Source organism: Arvicola amphibius, chromosome 2 (assembly GCF_903992535.2).
Source record: "Arvicola amphibius chromosome 2, mArvAmp1.2, whole genome shotgun sequence".
Lineage (NCBI taxonomy): Eukaryota > Metazoa > Chordata > Mammalia > Rodentia > Cricetidae > Arvicola > Arvicola amphibius.
The window spans coordinates 85738554-85760202 of record NC_052048.2 but is presented as its reverse complement, the minus strand read 5'-3'; the positions used below and the strand labels follow the sequence as shown (position 1 = coordinate 85760202).

Below are 21649 nucleotides of genomic sequence, written 5' to 3'. Positions count from 1 at the left end.
GCCAAATTTTAATAATTAGAGATAGATATATCAGGTATGATTTGAATTTACACACTCTAGTGTGCTAACAAACCTTGTTCATCTCTAGAGGCTAATCTAACTCAAAGTATTAAATTTGCCCAAGTAAGGGATACTTGCATAAGCACATTTTCTCATGGCTAGACATTTGTTCTTCAAGTGTTTTTTTAAGCATCCTTGATCAAAAATGCCTGCAACTATGAATCTGTATATGTAATAGAGATAGAGTGTGGTTAGACATTTCCTTTAGTGTCTATTTTATTATTTCTCTTTTTCTCCAGTGTCATAAGTACATGACATACACACACAGTAAAATCCCTACATGAGATAGTTCTTATGGTTAATAGATGTATTAATCTATAGGTATAACAATGAGAAGCGTGTTTAATACTAAGGCTATTTAGCAGAGCAATGGTAGTAGGTTCTCCACTGGAGATATGACTTTTTGAACCATAGGTTCTTTGCCCCAGTACTGGTGGCATGCATGGATTTCATCTTGTGGAGCTGGCCTTAAATAAAATCTAATCAGAAAGTTGTTGATCACTCCTGTGACACTCATGCCACTATTCTACCAGGGTCATATGTTGCCAGGCTCATCATTGTTGTACCTTGCAGGGTTCACATTTGACTAAGACTGATGAGTGTTTTTCTCATTTTGTAGCACTTCCCAGCGATGTAAAACCTACCCAATAAGGAAAAAGCTTCCAGATGAGTGCCATCTTGATTTTTCATGTTATATGGCTCAAGAATGTGATGTCTCTAGTAATAGCATCATATTTTAGGTTCTGGGGGACAAACAAGAGTACTGGCAATAGTTTGTAATGTTTGGTGACCTCACTCACCAACAATTCTAAAAGGTGGTAAGCCATTGCTGACACTAGGATTTATTTGTTAGCCTATGGTATCTAGTAGGGGCATTGTTGTCTTGTTATGAGGTAACTATACTTACATTCTTTTGATATATATGTGTGTGCATCTATTTTAAGAAATTTCAACAGTAGTTGACTTCTATATGACTTTTTTGTTTATTTTTGAAAAATTCTATTTTAATTCTCCCTTCTTATTCAAGCCTCCAAATCTATATAATTTTTAGAAGGTCTTCAGCAGTAGTTATTTCTTTCCATATTCTCTCCTGTGGCCCACCATCTCATTTTTGTCACTCCATTTAACCCTTCCTGTCCCATAATTTCCATTTAACCATTTCTACCACTATGTCCTTCCTTCTCTCCCTTGAAATCCTCCTTATAGCCTCATAATTTTCTGACCCTATATGGATGATTCATGTAAAATACAAATATCTATGGAACTAAAACTAGCATGCATAAATGAGAGAAAACATGAAAATATTTTTCTGTGTCTGAATTAGTAGAGAAATTTCTTTATACAATAGATGGTTATTAACACAGAGATCCACAAATAGTCAAAACACAGAGAATAAGAGATTGCAGAATGCTCAACCCTAACCATAATTTGTCTTCCCAAGGCTCAGTGATCATAAAGGAAGAGAGGGCAGAAAGAGTCTAAGAGCCAAAGGCAGCAAATGACTACAAGGGAAACAACGTTTTCTAGACATGGTAGAGCTGGTGCACATATGAACTAGCAGTAGTTTCCACAGTATGGACAAAACCTGTATAAGCTCAAGCCAGACCAAATCCCTGCATAGAGGGAAAAGTGAACAAAAGGACCCAAATCAGTCAAGAAACTATTGATAATTGATAGCTGTTGAGGGAGGGGAAATGTATTTTCTGTAAGAATGTTTCCCCTGGTAACTAGACTACACTGCAGTGGAAGCCCACACATTCAAAAGTGCATAGGCAGCACAGATTGTATTTGATAATTTGTTGGGTTTCTGGTTTGCTTGCTTGTTTGTGGTTTTGTTCTTTAGAGTATACAAAGCTGGATGGGTATGAAATGATGAGGATCTTGGAGAAGTTAGGAGCAAATGAATAAGACAAAAATACATAGCACAAAATTCTCAGGGAAATATTAGAAAAATGTGGAAACATTTCTGATGAAATTAAAAAGTTTTAGTTACAGATCCTTATTTTAGAATAGCATGACAGCTTATAAGAATCCTATGGTTATAAAAATATGTTCACAGTGCAAAATATCAGAAAAGAATTTAACATTAAATGATGAAAATGTTTTGAGACATTGGAACTAAGTGTTCTGAGTCACTTTTTGGTCGTGTTTGACTCACAGTGACACATTTAGCTTGAAATAGTCTTTAAAATAAAGTTTTCAGGGAGGCCCTTAATCTTAAAATGGAGTGTGTTGGAGATAGCTGTGTGGGATAGCTAGGGAATAAACATGCTTATGGGCACAGTGGGAGATTTTAACTTTAGTCTTCAAGATGATGTCATGATAGTTATGCTAAGCAGGTATGTTTAAAAACCAATCTGTCAGCTCCATCATCAATGCTCTAAAATAATAATAATAATGTCAGTAATTTATATGTTACAATAAAATGGTGTTTTAAAACTGAATTCTCAAATACACAATAGGAATATATACTATGTACAGTGTGTACTAAACTATAAATTCCACAATGTGAGTTGGAGACAACATGTGGGGGGGTCTTGTGATATTATGAGTCAAAAATCAAAGTCTCTCTCTCATTTTATTAACTCTTTTCAAAGGAGATGTATGTGTGTGTGGTGGGGGACAGGAGCAAATTAAGTAGTAAGTCATTATCTGATGAAAAAGCAAACATTTATGAAGTCATCCATTAGGTGATAGTTTGCTAACAGCTAGGCACTCATACCAGTCTTCAGAGACTCATATTCTCTGGAGTGTGGTAGAACATTCACCCAAAAAGCAGCAAGCTCATTTGAAAAGATCACAAGCAGCAAATGGCCTTGGCATTGTGAATTCTGCTCAGTAACAGGTGTATTTTCAATCTGGTTAGCATGTGAGGATGAAAAATGGCCCTATATCAAACCTTGGCTTCAGTTCTTCTATGTGAGCCCTGCTTTCAATAGTCCACGACTATAGTTAATGATCTGAAAAGCATTTAAAGGAGATAATGCAGCTGACGCAAGGGGAGCCATAGCCATCATTTTGTTCGTGCTGCTCTTAGACTAGGATCAGGGAATGCATATCTGAGCAAATGTTTCTCTCTCACACCCAAATCCAAAATTTATTTGGCATCATTGAGTAAGATGTGTAACAGCATTGGTGCAAAAATAGGTTATACCGACAAGATCCAGTTCTTACCCAGCTCTTTGCTTTCCTGTATCTATTTGACATCCTGTTGCTTTATATCTGAGCCTATGAAAAAGTTCCTGTTAAAGTCTATCAGGGCATACATACATTTCCCAAATTGCATCTGTGTGATCACAAAGAAGCAAGCAACTTTTATCATCCTTGTTTGCTTTTCTCTTTGGCTTTGGTCCTATGACCTTCAGATTATTTGAGTTCGGAATACCTCACAAAAATAAGTAGGGTTAAACCAAATTGGACTCTAAATGTCAGAAGGCTCAGAACATATATTAAATACTTTTTGTATAATCCTTTTGTTTATATGACAAAAACACATTTATTCTGTCATTCTTTCATGAAAGTGAAAAGATCAAGTTCATATCATCACAGAAGGAGCAAAGGGAATTATTCATTCATGTTTCCAGACTTGCAATGGCAGTGATTCTTTATACCAATGACTTTATTTACAAATACTTTCATTTATGATACAGCCTTCTTTGATTAAAGGATACTTCAGCACGTGCATACCATCAACATCTACATTATTTGTTATTCTATATACTTCCAATAAGTATAGTACTTATTGCTCAGTTTCAGTTTAATTATATTCATTGTTATTAATGGAACATGAATAAATTGTTTATCATTATTAAACAGAAACTATTTAAGGGTGTAAGATTATTTTAAATCAGAAAAAGATAATTATTTACCAGGATGCACAAGCTTTTTGTTTGTTTGTCTTTTTATTTATTTATGTTTTTCATTTTACATACCAGCCCCATTTCCCCCTCCGTCCCTTCTGTTGCTTTTAGGACAGTGATCTGTGCTGGCTGTAATCCTCCAATTGCTGTTAGAAGAGAAGGGATGAACAGGCCTGCTGTCAGTAAGATCCATAGGAACAGGAACTTCTCTATACTGAAGCTGCTACCCTCTACAAAGGACAACTGTGGGTCTTTCCAGACAGTAATTACTCTTGAGCACCACTGATAAATGGCTTAATTCCTTTTCCTCAGAAATTTTTTATTGTATTATGTGTTTATAGAATGATCCTATATAACACCTTACCTGCCTGAGCTGACTAACAGCAGTCCATTGCAATGGCTTATGAGAAATTATATTGCTGTATTTAAAATTAATTTGGAGGTGCTATCCAAACATTGAGTTACTAGAGTTAGCACACTGCTGTAGTTTTACTGTTAAAATTCCCTATAATTCACTAAAGAAAGATGGTATTGGAGAGTTACATACTTTATAGGTGAATTGTCTATGATTTCCTTATAGCATGGACTTTCTAAAATTAACTTTATAAATATAAATTCTATGGTTTTGAGAGCTACAGAACTTTCTAGTTATCCTTTCCATATGCAAAATTCTACTTGAAAAAAATCATTTCAAAATATACTATAATGTAAGAAATCTATAGGAGTACAGTTATACCTATAAACACTAGTAAACCTAAACAGATAAATACCTCTTCCAATAAAGCTTGTAGGTACCAAAGACGTTCAATTTCTAAAACCTCACTCTGTAGAATCACACAGAAAGTGATAATAAAAGACCAAAGCTATGGTGATAGTATTGAGTGGTTACAGACCTGTTACTGTGATGTCTGCAGTGGATCCATGCCAGATGTGTTAATCCTAGCTAATGTGTGTTTCTACAAACATCCCCATGCAGAGTTTTTGTCAACATTAGGATCTTACTGAGAAGAAGAGGAAAACAGAATGATAAAATGTTTTATTTCCTTCTGGTCTGGACAGAATTACTTCATTGATACTTAGTGCCTGTAAATTCATATAGAATATGAACAGTCCTTGTTGTTTAGTTTCATGCACATACCATTTTAGGGTTCATGGAACCCAGTAGTTATGTGGTTAGTTGACATCATTAAGGACCTCTCTGAAGCTGTGGTTACTGCACATGCCCTGAGAGAAAGCTTCATCAAGACACTGGCATGTCATAGCCTCTTCCGTCACAGAGCTGGAGCCCATCCCCAGGAGGCTTTGTCTCTGATCAGCTGTCAGAACTTGAAAAATTACTTTTACATGGCAAGATGTATAGTCATGCCAGAAACTTAAACTATGATTTTGATAATAAAAAATAATTTAAAAGAAAAGCTACTTTGTTTTAGGATCAAAATTATTTGGAAACTAGATGTAAAAAGGATATAGTTCTTAATCAAAATCTCCTCACTTGCAGTTTGACAAAAAAGGCTTAAAAATATTAATAGCTTTTTGAAAATAAGTAGCCTATAGCCTACCTTGGTGATACATGCCTTTAATCTCAGCACCCAGCAGGATCTCTGTGAGTTCAAGGCCATTGTGATCTACACAACTGGCTATGGGACAGCTAGGACTATAGAGAGAGAGCCTGCCTTAAAAAAACCAAAAGCAAAAAGCTAAAGAATTCAAAATGATCATAGAATTTATATTTTGGACTAAAAGGAAGAATGAGACCTCTGGTCTTGTGGAACCTAGTAGAGTGGAAACAGTGCAGAAGGTTTTCTTCATCTATGGCTTTCTGTGACAAGCAGCAAGAGCCATGTTTATCTGTTGGTCTAAGAATAACTATTTAGAATGCAGCTAGGAAATACATAAAGAGTTTAAATCTTTGAAAATTTCATACAACATATTTTGTCATGGTCACTCCAGCTCCTCCCCACAGTTCTCAGATCTACCTCCTTCTCCCTACTCCTGCACTTTGTGCCTTTTTTCTGATTAAAAAATGGTAAAAAGATTGTATATGCTAACAAACTACCTGGTCCTCTGGTTCTTACCATCTTTCCACTCCCTCTTCCAAAATGTTCCTGACCTTTAGTTATACATGTTGTTTAGAAAGAAATTAACTGGGATCAATTTTTCTCTACATTTTTTAGCAACACATTGGTCTCTTAATTGGACTTAGGGCCTGCTCAGTAGGGGGAAATTCATGCTTGGTACTGTACACGCAGTCAACTACCTATGGCTGGTGAAGCAACGAACCATAGGGGAGAACCTGCTGCTGCCATTTTTCTAAGACAGTATAATTTTTAGCTTCATTCTAGATACTTACCACTCATCACAAAAGCTTTTGCAGCAGCAACAACAGCCGCCGCAGACAGAATCCATCATAGAAAGCCACAACTGACAGCCTTTTGAACTATTTTTTTCCCTGAACCAGTTTCCCAAACACCAGTGGCTTTATTCTTCTCTTTCTTTGCAAATATGAATTCTGCAGTCATTCCCAATCCATCACATGCTCAGTCATTCTGTGACCTGTTCTTTCTTCCCAGGTCATCTTGTAGTCTATGTTTTCTATTTACACATCTAGAGATATCAGAACTCTAAGATGCAATTAGGGTCAACTGTTTTCCCTTCAAACCACCACTGAATTGAATTGTTAGAGGTCAGGCACTATGCTGAGTACTTTATATAAATCTGTTGAAGTAAGAGTGATTTTTATTTTCATCCCATGTGCAAATCAGCCAAGGAAGACAAAAAATTATGAGATATTGTACAAGATCTCATTGCATGCACACAGTCAGTTTGACCAGAAGACAGTTGTCAATTGCTGCAATCAGACATTTGGTGCAGTGGTCATGAACCACTCATTACACAAGCTATACAAACAGGCTCTTTGGGCTTCATGTTTGCCTCTCACGTGCTGGTAATAGTAGAATTTTACTTGCATTGGAAACCAAGTGCTGAAAAAGTAGCAGCAGAAGAAAATAAAGCAGATGACAGAACCCAGAATTTGTTAATAAGACCCTTTGACATTGTTTTGTGTGGTTTGGGAAAACGCTAAAGGGCTGTAGCTAGAAGTTTATGGAAATGCAATGTGGAGAGGTCTAACTGGAGACCGAGCCAGTGAGGAGATGGTGAACTGTGTTGATAAAGGCAGGGTTGAGTGGGGCGGGGGGAGTGTGCGGAACTGCTAGGCAAATATGGCTGACTAAATGTGGAAGGCAAGATAGCATACATCTTAACTATCATTGTAGAGTGGGAAGAGAGACTTGCTTCTGGTTCTGCTCTTGTTGCCATTCTTGGTCTGGACATAGCCTTTCAAGTGCAGCTTCTTCCAGAAATAAAACTCCAATATCAGAGTTATGAATTAGAGAGAATAGGAAAAGGAAAAATGAGGGAGCCTGAGGCTGCTAGGCTTTAACTAAGTGGTAGGTTAGGTGTTGTTCCCTATGTAGGTAAATATATTAGCCTTCCTTTATATAATATTATAATCTGTTTTAAATTGATATATTAAAAGTTTTGTAATCATGTATTTAAATAATATAGAAAAAATCAAAATTAAGATTTAATTGGTTCTTTATATTTTCAAGCAAAAGTCCTCACCATGAGTAGTACTTGAACATGCAGATGTTTACCAAACTCATATCACAAATGATAAAGATAATGATGAAGATGCCTCCGTATACAGAGAAGAGACAATTCTTACATATAAGGACATAAAATTAAATGTTATGAAATTAAATGTAATCTAATGGGTGTGTTTTCAATGTAGTTCTTAAGTGGAAAAAATAAAATAGTTTCCATAACATTTTAAACATTTTACCTTTACCATATCAGCATAAAGGCTCATTTAAAACTGGTCGATCACCTTCCTGGACCTGGGGGGAGTTGGGAGGACCTTGGTCTTAGCATAGAGTAGGGCACCCTGATGTCTCCTTGGCCTTGAGAGGGAGGGAGGGGAGGTATGGGTGGAGGGGAGGGGAGGGAAGGGGAAGAAGGACGGGAGGGAAGGGGGAGGAGGAGGGGAGGGAAGGGGGAGGAGGAGGGGAGGAGATGGAAATTTTTAAATATAAAAAAATAAACCATGAAAAAAAAACAAAATAAAAAAAATAAAAAAGGAAAAAAAATAAATAAAACTGAAATTTCCTTAGAAATATTAGCAAAGCCAATGAATATTTTCATAGAACAAAAATTAGCCAAAGAAGACTCTGTATTCCCATAAGCTCTGCTCAAGCAGGTCAAGGCAAAAAAGTAAGTCAGAAGCAAAATGAAATAAATATGTGCCAACCCAATCTGGGTGTAACAAGTATCTTTAGTATAAAAATTGGAGAAGAAAGAGCATATGGACATAAGAATCTAAGCAGACACACGAGAGTCTATCTGAAAAGAAGTATCCAAACATTTTCTAAATGTCAAACAAAGCCTAAGTTTATTTAAAAAAGGGCAATTTTATTAGAATTCAAAAGGAAAATACAAACCTAGGGCAGGCAAGCTGTAGCTCTCATCAGGTGCCCAGAAAAGGAGAATATGGAAGAGGAGGAAAACATTCTATACGTTGGGCTAAGCACACTTAGTAAAGACAGAGGTAAGGGAAAGTTATGGTCCTCTGGGAAATTCAGATAAGCAGGCCAACTAATGATGTAGCATGCCTACATGCTGTCAGAGACTCTGCCAGTGGATAGGAACCCTGAGATATAAAGCTATCTTATGAAAGGGACAACGATTCCGCTTATTTTTTAACAAGTCTTAAGTTGAACCCACCTTCCTGTGGAGTGGTCCTCTGACTAGGTGTCTGTACAACCTAATTCTGTTAGTTGATTTTCATTTATTTAGCTTGCAGTGTTAGTTCTTGCCAGAAAAAGCAATAATTCTAAAAGAAGACACCAAAAAGTTTTCACATTTTTTTCTTCACATGTTTACAATGTAGGGGATGAGGGTAGCAGAAGACAGTGTAAGAGGCCATGGAGAATGAGAATGGTGTGGAACCCAAACACATAGTAGACTTTTGCCAGGTGGATAGCGAGTGATAATTGGAAACCAGGTCACAGAAACGAGTGCTGTGTAACTGAAACAGAGCCATCTGCTCAAGTACGCAATCTGAGATGCAGCTTGGACTCTGACTCTAGACTTTCAGTGCTTTATTACCAGGATGTGCATAACTAGGTAATAAAAATCCACCACACAGTGAATTTCCGGAACTAAAAAAGTATCTCCATAAAAATAGAGACTGCTTAAAACTGAAAATCGCTTTCCTTAGATGGGTGCCTTCAGCTGGACCATCCAACTTTCAAAACTGTGGAAGATGATGTCCATCATCCTCCTTTAGCATAGGCCCTGGAATCAAGCTGAACATTCTGCCTTGCCCAATCTAAGCTTCTCCACGTTGGGGTAGTTGTGATACACCTGGGTCCCTAAAATGAAGGCATGTGGATGTTCTTTTTGAGGCTATCCTATGAACACTTTTCAGAACTCCAGAAGTAAACCTCTTAAACTCAGGTTAGTCTCTCCATCTGTGCTACCTAAGAGGATTCTGTGGAATGAATGGACACGCTAATCATCACCTGTCTCATGTCAGGGACGTAGATATCCTGACCAAGCTATGTGTGTTCCCTTCTGCTGACATCAGAGTGAAAATGGGCATTCCCTAATTTCTGCCACCATGGAATGAGAAGTCTGATGCTTGCTGGATTGACATGATCAATGTTCATACTAGATATTCCTCTAACAAAATGTGAGAAAATGACTGCTTTTAGTGATTCAGTTAACCCAGTGTTGATGTTTGAGTTTCAGTTATCAACTGATATATTATTTATCATTAAGTGAATACATTGTGTTATTAAACGCTAGTTGTAGAACAAGTTGAAAACTCAAAGGAAAGGCACTTATTCCAGATAAGACGTGACTTGCTTCCCCCTGTAAACTGCTGACATACCCCATATCTGAACACGCACACTGTTTTTGTTATCATGGGTACTTTCACGGATAAGACTCATGTCATAGGCATATGGTAGTTTCTGACAGCTACATGTAGTGAGACAAAAAAAGTAGCTATTTTCTCTTACTCTACTGAGACTATACCTAATATTTAAATGAGGTTGCAGTTGGTTATTTATCTAATTAAAATAATCATATTACAGGTATAGGTGTGAAAGTATCTCTCCACAGAACTGATAAAGATTAAAATCTCAGGCAGTGAGTCCGGTTTGATCACATGCTTCATCAGTTCCAGTCCAGTTGGTCTTGGTGAGCTCCCATTAGATCAGCCCCACTGTCTCAGTGGGTGGGCACACCCCTCACGGTCCTGACTTCCCTGATCATGTTCTCCCTCCTTCTGCTCCTCATTTGGACCTTGGGAGCTCAGTCCAGTGCTCTAGTGTGGGTTTCTGTCTCTATCTCCATCCATCGCCAGATGAAAGTTCTATGGTGATATGCAAGATATTCATCAGTATGGCTATAGGATTAGGCCATTTCAGGCTCCCTCTCTTCAGCTGTCCAAGGAACTAGCTGGGGACATCACCTTGGACACATGGGAACTCCTCTAGAGTCAAGTCTTTTGCCAACCCTAAAATGTCTCCCTTAATTAAGATATATACTTCCCTGCTCCTGTATCCACCCTTCCTCCATCCCAACTGTCCCATTCCCCCAAGCTCTCCCCATCCTCCCCTTCTCACTTTTCTCTCCCCATCTCCCTTTACCCCCACTCCACCCCCACCCCTGAGCTCCCAATTTTTGCCTGGCAATCTTGTCTACTTCCATTATCCAGGAGGATAACTATATGTTTTTCTTCAGGTTCACTTTCTTATTTAGCTTCTCTAAGATCAAGAACTATAGGCTCTGAATGTGGTGGTCAGTGAGGGCTGACTGAGAAGCCAAGGACAATGGCACTGGGTTTTGATCCTACTGCATGTACTGGCTTTGTGGGAGCCTAGTCTCTTTGAATGCTCACCTTCCTAGACCTCGATGGAGGGGGGAGGACTTTGGACTTCCCACAGGGCAGGGAACCATGACTGCTCTTTGGAATGGAGAGGGAGGGGGAGGAGGGTAGGGAAAGGAGGAGGGAAATGGGAGGATGGGAGGAGGTGGAAATTTTTAATAATTTTTTTAAATAAATAAATAAATAAATAAATAAATAAATAAATAAATAAATAAATAATCTCAGGCACTTTCAACCCTATATAGGTCTATTCTTCATACATGTGAAACATTTTCTTAGAGGCAAACAAACTCATCTTTCAGATTCATCTTCAGCTGGATTAAGTTGTAGTTGACTTGATACAAGCTATTCCCATCAGACCAAATAGGAGAATACGTTCAAAAATGAAGACAGCAACAGGGACAGCATAAGCAAAAACTGTGATGAGTTCCTCTTGTTCACTGGCATTTTTACAGACAGATGCTTGGGCCACATTCAGAACCTTTCTAGCATTTGGAAAATACACAGATGAAAGAGACACCTAGAAACTGTGTCTTTCTGAAGTTATCTCCTCCCCAGCAAGTATAATGGAAACCAGAATGGCTTCTTAAGCACCGAGGAAGCCAAAGCTCTCATCTGAAAAGAAGGAGGCTAGGTACTATTTTGAAATTGCCTCTGTTTTCTGATTTCTGAATAGAATTCTGGAACCAGGAGCACAGTATTTCTGGCCTTTGGAATGGAATCATTTTGCAGAGCGTGCCTGCTAGTCGATGCTAAGCACAAACAATTTGGTATTTGGCTCCCGAAATATCCTCACTGTTGACATTTCTCCCCTCAGCAACAGGCATGCAGCCAAATCATTTTTAACCAGATCCCAGAACCCAGTTATGCCTGTGATACTGAGACTATTACAGTTGCTGTGGAGACAAGATGAGGAGTGAAATATTGGCACTTCTGAGATAAATAAATTGTTCACCAGTATATCCCACCTTAAATCAGAGTTGCTAAAATTGCTTTGCTTTGAAGCCGAACCTAGTGGAAATGGGAAATAAACATGTCAATCAGAAATATTCAACTTCTAGACTACTGGCTTATATAAAATCCAAATTTTAAGACTCTCCTTAAACTGAATATTTCATGCTTCACACAAAGTGTGAGGAACTTGAATTATATTTCTAATATGAATGAGAAAATAAATAAATTGCCTCTTACTACTTTCTTACAATACTGCTTTCTGTTATCATTTTAACATGTTGTAAATCTTTGCTTTTTTTCTTTTTTCCCAGAATTTCACAATGTAGTATACTGAAGCATTTCCTCAAAATTCAACAAAGTTAGTGAACAAGAATCCTGCTTTTTCTCTCTCATGGCTTAATTATGTAATTCGAGTGAGATGGCTAAGGTCACAGGATGCTTTAGTGAGGTTTAGAAGAAAGGTTAGAAGAAAACTAGGGAATTCTGCAAATAACACCATAAGAAATAGTAAACAACATATGTATATAGTCTAGTAATATATTACTTTTTAAGCAAATGGGCTATTATGATAAATGATTACATTAAGATCACTAAAAGGTACATGAATTTTGATGTCATGGAGGTAGAGAGTAGAACAGCTATTGTGAAAAGCTAGGAACAACAAGGATGGATAGAGAAGGCAGGAAGAGGCAGGATAAATTCAGCCGACTACAGATTGTAAGAAGGAATGATCTCTGGTGTACTATAGAGGCATAACATGCCAACAGTTTATAACACTTTATTAGCTACTTTATAAGGAAATAGGAGAATGGTACTGGGAATTTACTTAAAAATGAGAAATGGCTGAGTTATTTTATAGCCTAAGTTTTCAAATGAATAAGGTGTGTGTGTGTGTGTGTGTGTGTGTGTGTGTGTGTGTGTGTGTGTTTGTGTTGGTGAGGGTGTGTGTTCATCTGCAGGTACATATATGCATGTGTGTGTGTACGTGTGTGTGTGCAAGCAAGCCAGTGAACAGTTTCTGATGTTGTTCCTCAGATTCTGTCCACATTTTTTGTTTTACAATGTCTCTAATAGGTTTGAATTTTGTCACACAGACAGTGCTGGTTAGCTAAGGAATGCGGAGGTCCTCCACTCTCCGCCTTTCAGAGCTGAGATCAACCATACATTTCACCATGCCTGCATTTTTTTCCTTATGGGTCAAAGTCAGGTCGTTGTGTTTGTGAGAAACCTACTGAATCATCTCTCCAGACTGGGAACCCTGATCTGATCATCATGTGTCCAATCATTGTGTAGCACCCTGTAGGGACACACCACAATGAGATGTCAATGAAAAGTATTCAGAGAAGCGCTTCTTCAAACTGTGGCTAGAAAAAAGGCAGCATGATATTTATATAGAGTCATGTAGATGAGTAGAACTCACTTTTTTTCTGATCTGTGATCTCAGTAGAATTTGGTGACAATACGGATAGACTCCTTTGGCAAAAATTAGACATTAAAGGGATTATAGAGAGAGTTTCCATTTCTTAGTTTTGCACTGTGCAGGTGAACTGTTAAGCATTTTTCTTTGTTCAAAAGTAAGTGTTGGGCCTGGTTAGCTCAAATATTCCCACTTTCGTTTGCCCCTTAAAAGCAGACATCCTTGGTCATCCTTCATACTGGAACCCTCACTCTGGTCACGTCATTTGGGAGTTTGTCTCTATTTTCATCTAACGGTCTGTCTCAGGCCTTTAGTGACCTCCCACATGTGATTACGCTTTTCTTCTCTGCTTAATTCTACACAGAACAGGTTTCTAAGACCCAAAAGCAAGTCTCTTGTGGAAAAACACATTGTCAACCTGTCAACGTGTGACCATACACAACTAGCTTTAGGGTCCAAACCAGCACACACCATTTATGCACCACAGAACGTGACCAAGTATCCAACTTCATCAGCTGGTGATGTGCAGAGGGTGCAAGAAGATGGCAGCCATTTTCAGTGAGCTCAAAGAGCAACTCAGAAGCTAGGCCTGTGGACCATTGTAAAGTAGTTCAGCTGCTGCCTAAACAGAAATGGACATGGACATGGAACCAAAGGGAGGGACAGATAAGCGGCCAGAACCAGAGGGAAAGGTTGAAGGAGACTTAATGGAGAATATAACGCATAGAAGTCAGTATGTAAAGGAGCTGGCTAAGGTAAAGAGAAGGTCAGCAGAGCAGGAATAAGCCTAGGAGCTGAGGAAGTCTGCATAGAAGCAATTTGGGCTCTGTCAGTACTTGTATCTGCACACTCCTCCACAGGCACTGGAATCTGCACACACTCCTCCACAGGCACTGGAATCTGCACACACTCTTCCACAGGCACTGGAATCTGCACACACTCTCTCCTCCACAGACACTGGAATCTGCACACACTCTCTCCTCAACAGACACTGGAATCTGCACACACTCCTCCACAGACACTGGAATCTGCACACACTCCTCCACAGGCACTGGAATCTGCACACACTCCTCCACAGGCACTGGAATCTGCACACACTCCTCCACAGACACTGGAATCTGCACACACTCTCTCCTCCACAGACACTGGAATCTGCACACACTCCTCCACAGGCACTGGAATCTGCACACACTCTCTCCTCCACAGACACTGGAATCTGCACACACTCCTCCACAGGCACTGGAATCTGCACACACTCTCTCCTCCACAGGCACTGGAATCTGCACACACTCTCTCCTCCACAGACACTGGAATCTGCACACACTCTCTCCTCCACAGACACTGGAATCTGTACACACTCTCTCCTCCACAGACACTGGAATCTGCACACACTCCTCCACAGGCACTGGAATCTGCACACACTCTCTCCTCCACAGACACTGGAATCTGCACACACTCCTCCACAGGCACTGGAATCTGCACACACTCTCTCCTCCACAGACACTGGAATCTGCACACACTCTCTCCTCCACAGGCACTGGAATCTGCACACACTCCTCCACAGGCACTGGAATCTGCACACACTCCTCCACAGACACTGGAATCTGCACACACTCTCTCCTCCACAGACACTGGAATCTGTACACACTCTCTCCTCCACAGACACTGGAATCTGCACACACTCCTCCACAGGCACTGGAATCTGCACACACTCTCTCCTCCACAGGCACTGGAATCTGCACACACTCTCTCCTCCACAGACACTGGAATCTGCACACACTCTCTCCTCCACAGACACTGGAATCTGTACACACTCTCTCCTCCACAGACACTGGAATCTGCACACACTCCTCCACAGGCACTGGAATCTGCACACACTCTCTCCTCCACAGGCACTGGAATCTGTACACACTCTCTCCTCCACAGACACTGGAATCTGCACACACTCTCTCCTCCACAGACACTGGAATCTGCACACTCCTTCCTCCACAGGCACTGGAATCTGCACACACTCCTCCACAGACACTGGAATCTGCACACACTCCTCCACAGGCACTGGAATCTGCACACACTCTCTCCTCCACAGACACTGGAATCTGCACACACTCTCTCCTCCACAGGCACTGGAATCTGCACACACTCCTCCACAGGCACTGGAATCTGCACACACTCCTCCACAGACACTGGAATCTGCACACACTCTCTCCTCCACAGACACTGGAATCTGTACACACTCTCTCCTCCACAGACACTGGAATCTGCACACACTCCTCCACAGGCACTGGAATCTGCACACACTCCTCCACAGGCACTGGAATCTGCACACAGTCTCTCCTCCACAGACACTGGAATCTGCACACACTCCTCCACAGGCACTGGAATCTGCACACACTCTCTCCTCCACAGGCACTGGAATCTGCACACACTCTCTCCTCCACAGGCATAAGCAACTGACATTTGGGTCTCCACAGTCACTCACATCTGCACACTCTCTCTCACTGGCACATACATTTGCACACTCACTCTCCTCCACAGGCACACACATCTGCACACTCTCTCTCCTCCACAGGCACTCACATCTGCACACTCTCTCTTCCACAGACACTCACATCTGCACACTCTCCTCCAGTGCATGTTATCATAGTGACCACACAGATGTTCTGTGGATATGAGGGTCACAGAAGAGTTAATGGATAAGGTGACATGGAAGCTTTCTGACTTGTGCCATCACATGGAAACCAGGAGACGCAAATGCCAGTTGTTACAAAGCACTTGCTTGTAAAATCCCCTTGGTAATAATGCTGAAGAATCAAAAGCCTATTTTAACAAGGGTTGGTGTTCAAAATAAATAACATAGTTGCCAACAATTTAATACTTAGAATACTAAGCTGTTATGAGAACAGCTGTGGGCAAAACAACCCCTCCAAGAGCTTTACAGAAAAGCCAGAATTGTCTGACTCACCAATTTCCCACCAGGCTTGACCTGCTTTTACATCCCAGATCTATGTGAAATAAGTCTCGAAATACTTAAGCAGCACCAAGTGCCTGTTTAGGTAGCACTGGAAAGATTCTCTGCCTCTGCCTCACTGTTAGCTGTGTCTCCACTCACTTCAGAGTCATAACCAAGGCACAGATGGCATCAGCTGAAACTCCTTAATGCCTAAGAACTCATTACTAGAAACCTCAATTTATATTCAAGTTTCACTTAATGTTGACTTGCTTATGGGCTAGTCGCTTTTAAAACTATCTGCTTTCTGCCATTATCCAACAACAAACACTTAAAACCCTGTGTGGTATCCAAGTCTCTGCTCTGAAGTGGCTGGTTTTACGTCTGTATTCCAGAGACTCTGTTATTCTGACCCATGTATTTCAAGTTGCCCAATTTGAATCTCATTTTAAATCTTTCCTCCCATCAAACGTGGTGGTATAGGCTTATAATCCCAGTGCTCAGGAGGCTGACACAGGAGAATTATGAGTTTGAATCCAGCCTGGTTCTTCATTGTCACAAGTACCGGAACCTGTTTAACTTGAGCCCGTGGTATGTTTTCTGGAAACTAATATTCTGTGATGGTCATCCAAGATACATTTTCTGATACCATGTATGTCCTCCGTGCATAAAAATGTGTGTGTGTGTTGTTTGATTTTATTTGAAGCCTGAGGAAAATCTTTCACAGAACTGAATTCATATGTTTTGCCACTTATTGATCAGTTCTCAGTACTATCCACTGGTACCAATGACATGAGCTATCCATTTTGGATGCTTGCTCATTCAGCTTCCTTATTATAGATGAACAACCATAGGGCAATCCCTACAGAGAGATAAGTTACACAATGATGACGAAATAATTTCAGACTTTTCACGAAACATCTGAATGCCACAATATGGTTTAGAGTCAGTGTGTCAAAACAAATAACAAATACTTCACATACTGTTTAAAATGGGAGCCTTAAGAAAGGCTACATCTGCTTGGAAAAGTTCAATGAACAGTAATAAGTTAAATTTCAAAATTATTCTCTATTCCAAGAATAAGAAAAGGTTACTTTAAAAATGATATATGTAAGCTATTGTCTTTAAATGTATTTATGATTTGCATCTGTGTGTGGTGTAATGTGTGGGGGTAGATACAAATGCAATGTGTGCATGTGGAGGTCATCTCTGTGCAGTCAGTTCTCTCCTTCATCCTGCAGTGGGACTTGCACTTAGGACATTAGGGGTGCAAGACAAGCAATAACCTGTTGAGCCATTTTGCCTGATCATGCACAAGCCACCTTTTAAAGAACAATTCTTGTTACTTTTTTATGACTGCATGGTGTTTAGGGAACGCAACTCTGTTATGTAAAGACATTTCAGATGAACTCATTGTGGATTACAAGTTTTACTCCCTGCCTCTAAAGGCTGCCCTAAAGAATTTTGCACTTGCCATCAGAGTACCTTCAAGCTTCCAGTTCATGTTACTTTTCTTCTACATGGTTTTGAGGAATCAGATGACGCTTAACTATTATATAGCTAGTTCCCAATCTACTGCACTCTCCTGCAATATATTTTCTTGAACACTCAGTGTGTATTTTACTTATTCATCCATAATGCAGCTTTCTTATCTTTGAGTTTGTACTTCAGTGTTAGTTGTAGTAAGCCATCTGTTATTAAATCTGTTGATTAATTCTTAATATCTCTTTTTAAACTTTCACTTATTTAGGGTGGAGGTGTATATGTGTCACAATGGACATGCAGAGGGCAAAGGATAACTTGTGGGATGACAATTCCTCCTTCTACTCTGTGGGTCCTAGGGAACCAAACTCAGGTCATCAGGATTGGTGAGAAGTTTCTTTACCCACCTAATCATCTCATTGACCCTGATATCTCTTTAACTATATCTTGAAGCATCTAGTCAACTGAGTAGAAACTCTGTGAATAATTACTGAATTGAATTATCCTTTTTAGCATACAGAGCCCCACATGAAGGATAAGAGTCAACTACAAATCAGTTAATTGATCAATCACCTGGCTGCAGAACACAAAGGCTTAAATCAACAATATCTCACAGGGAAATTCTTCCATATTTTAAAATAAAACACAAGTCCTGTGGCTTTCTGATTTAGAGTTAATTCACAAGATTCGAGCTTTTCTAGATCCCCAGGGACACATTTTTTTTCTTTCACAAACAGCAAGACAAACACTAGGCCTGAGTGATAGCCCTGCAGTACAAGCCTTGGTCACCGGAGGTGGGTTTTGCAGTACTATTTTAAACAAGAACATTACAAACCAAAACATGTGCAGACATTTTATTGCAATTCTGATTCAGTCTGCAACAGAGGCCTGCACCTCACAGTCTGAGAAGTAATTAAGTAAGACAACCAAGCAGAAGTCTACCCAAGAGCACTGGCATCCATGCTGCCTCAGATTGGGACTGTACCCTCACCTTGGTCAGTTTAAAATCCTTTCTACTTTGAATGAAAGGGGGTACCAGGTAACACATGTTTCATAATCACAGTCCTCAAAGCAGATATATCTAAACACCTACATTTTGTTACTTTTCTTTTGCATATGTCTTTTATGTCTATAATATGAAACCACTCACAAGAAGTACAAAAGCTTTTCCACTAGCATGCATGTCACAGGGGTCGGCATTTTATTAGTAGTGATATGAAGTAACTAGAAACTTACAGTTCATGCATCTTACTTTTTTATCTTTTGTTTTAAGGTGGCACTGGGGATGAAACCTAGAGCTTACACTGTGCACATGAGACAAGTGTGCTACCAGGGAGCTAGCATTCTTAGACCTCGAATCTTTAAGTGTGGTATAATGACATCAGTGATGGATGGGAGGGTGAGATCTAGAAAGGAAACATTCTTCAGATCTGAGAACAGATGGCTAATCATTGTGACAGCAAAGGACATATCCCAGATGAATGGCTGTCAGGCTGGACTTGTTTTACATTTTTAAATCCTCCATCACTTGAAATGCCCTGCATTAGCAGAGCTGACACAAGCAAGCCTTTGGATTGTTCCCCATTCTTTGGAGAGTCTCCTGTTGCTTGTGCTCAACAGAGCAGCAGTGTGGTGTCAGGTGCTGCTTCTTAGTGATCTCAAGTGTCCACATGGAATTGGTTGTTTCTGCATGACAGACAAGCTGCCAGACCAGTGCAGACTTTAGATACAACCATTTTTCTGTAATTATTTTATTGTATAGAATACTGAGCCTAATTTATCACTAATTGGCTTATTTGTCTCATGGTCAAGGGCTAATTGGAGGTTTACCATTTTAATGTTTGAAATTGTAAGAGTCAGGTAAAAAGAGAAGCTAGATATTTCTTTAAGTCATCAGCCTTGTGCTATAAAAAAAGATTGTAGGAATGAGGATAGTGATTTCAGTTTCCTTTACTTGACACCTTATACCAGGAAATGGGAAGGACATATTCAGTGTACAGAGGATTTTCAAGGTGAATTTTCCAACTCTATATATTTTTTGAATTTACTTTAAACAACAGAAGCTTGAAACAAAATGCATTTTTTCCTGGTTTTCATACAAATATCTTGGTAGAGTTGTAATAATGATTTTTCCTGTTGCCAAGTACTTAGGTCCTTGAAATCCACACCCAATTTTCCTGTTGTGCTCAGTTCCAGAATTAATCTGCAGACACATCTTGTGAATGACAGAAATAATTTATATTTCTTTGAATCCAGATAAATATAGCTAAGGCAGTGTTATGGAAAAAAAACATTTTCATCATTTTTTGTTCACAAAAGTTAAAAAAAAACCTGATTTTAAGTTTTTAATTGACTTTGGTTTCATTAATTGCCTTTACTAGAATCCCTAAATAATATTTACTTTAGTGAAGCACAGCATCATATTGGCTATTAGTTTCAGAAGTCTAACAATTAAATGAATAACTAGATGGCCATATTATTAATTGAGGGTTTTGGACAAACATGTTTTTTCTTTTTAAAAAACTTGGCCAAGTTAATAAAGTGTTGGCTGAAAAGTGAGAAAATGAACTCAGATATCTACTACACATGCAAAAGCTGAGCATATATGTGTCTATAAACCATTGCAGGGAGCACAGAAGGAGTCCAAGGGCCAGTTAGTCTAACTAAAACAGTGATTCCCGACTCAGTGAAAGTGTCTCAAAAAATACTTTGAGAGTGATTGAGAAAGATTTGATGTAGACCTCTGGCCTCCACATACAAGTGCACTGATTTGTACAACTAGACACTGCACATGACTGTACATACCACACACATATAAAATACGGTACACACATACATACACACATACATACATACATACCTGGCATAGAAAAGGAGGAGAGAAGCCGGGCAGTGGTGGCGCATGCTTTTAATCCCAGCACTTGGGAAGCAGAGGTAGGCAGATCTCTGTGAGTTCGAGACCAGTCTGGTCTACAAGAGCTAGTTCCAGGACAGGCTCCAAAGCTACAGAGAAACCCTGTCTTGAAAAACCAAAAAAAAAAAAAAAAAAACCAGAAAAGGAGGAGGGGAGTGACAAAAAGGCCATTGTATATGTGAGAACCATTTCTTTCTAAATATTCATTTAAAAGCATTGTATAGTACTGTCATACAACACAAATATATGTCTACTACATCATAATATCGTAACCCACAATTTGTGACCTAATACAGACTTGTGCAATATTTTGGGACTTATTGTTTAAATGGAGGAACAAAGTAACAAATGCAACTTTAAAGGTGAGAATCTTGAAGAACAACTCAGGTCAGGGTCAAAGTTAGGCAAAAAATAAGTAAATGTATATTTTTACAGGATGAAGAAGTAAAGCAAAGAGGATGTGTGGACGGTCACTACATCCCTATGGTGGAAGGAAAGAACTGTCATCTGACGTTGACTCAGTAACAGTCATTGAACTGAGGGACTAATGAACAGACAGAGGCTTATAGCTGGCAACCCTTTGAGTCTGTGTGCATAAGTAGTCCAAGTCTCTTCAAAGGAGCATGTGATATGCTTTCTTGTGTACAAACATGGGGCTGGACTAATACAAGGCCATGAAGTTCAGAATGCTCTAGTAAGGAAAAAGGAGGAGAGCAAAGAGTATTTCAGCACATTTGACACATTTCTTCTAACCTATCAGTATCTTGCAGACAATGGAGAACAGATGGCAGTATTTATTGGGGTGGGCAATGGGAAAGTGTGCCATTGTTGATTAAACCCATGCAACATGCCAAAGAAAGAAACATCATAGGGGAGAGAACATTTGAGGTTATAAGAACACAAAGTTTTAAAGTAATATGGCTCTCCCAGCCAAAGATATACCTGTACAGATGCTTAATTTATCAGTCTAGCTGAGTTACCATAAATCAGTTCATCTTCATCTTTGACGAATCTGAAGATGAAAAACAATGTGAGTCCTTCCAGAACTAGAAAATTCTAC

General features: G+C 39.4%; 1 protein-coding gene across 3 annotated transcripts in view; it reads right to left on the bottom strand.

Annotated features, from left to right (window-relative positions):
- Snca (synuclein alpha) overlaps window positions 1–21649 on the bottom strand; it is a 103785-nt gene that overhangs the window by 30865 nt on the left and 51271 nt on the right. Inside the window, exon 5 of one of the 3 annotated variants that reach the window (XM_038319826.1) lies at window positions 3944–4066. The exons of the other annotated variants lie outside the window; for them this stretch is intronic. Coding sequence (XP_038175754.1) covers window positions 4028–4066 — 39 coding nt within the window. The 3' untranslated portion in view covers window positions 3944–4027. Of the gene's footprint in view, window positions 1–3943; window positions 4067–21649 lie in introns of those variants that run through there. 3 annotated transcript variants of the gene reach the window in all.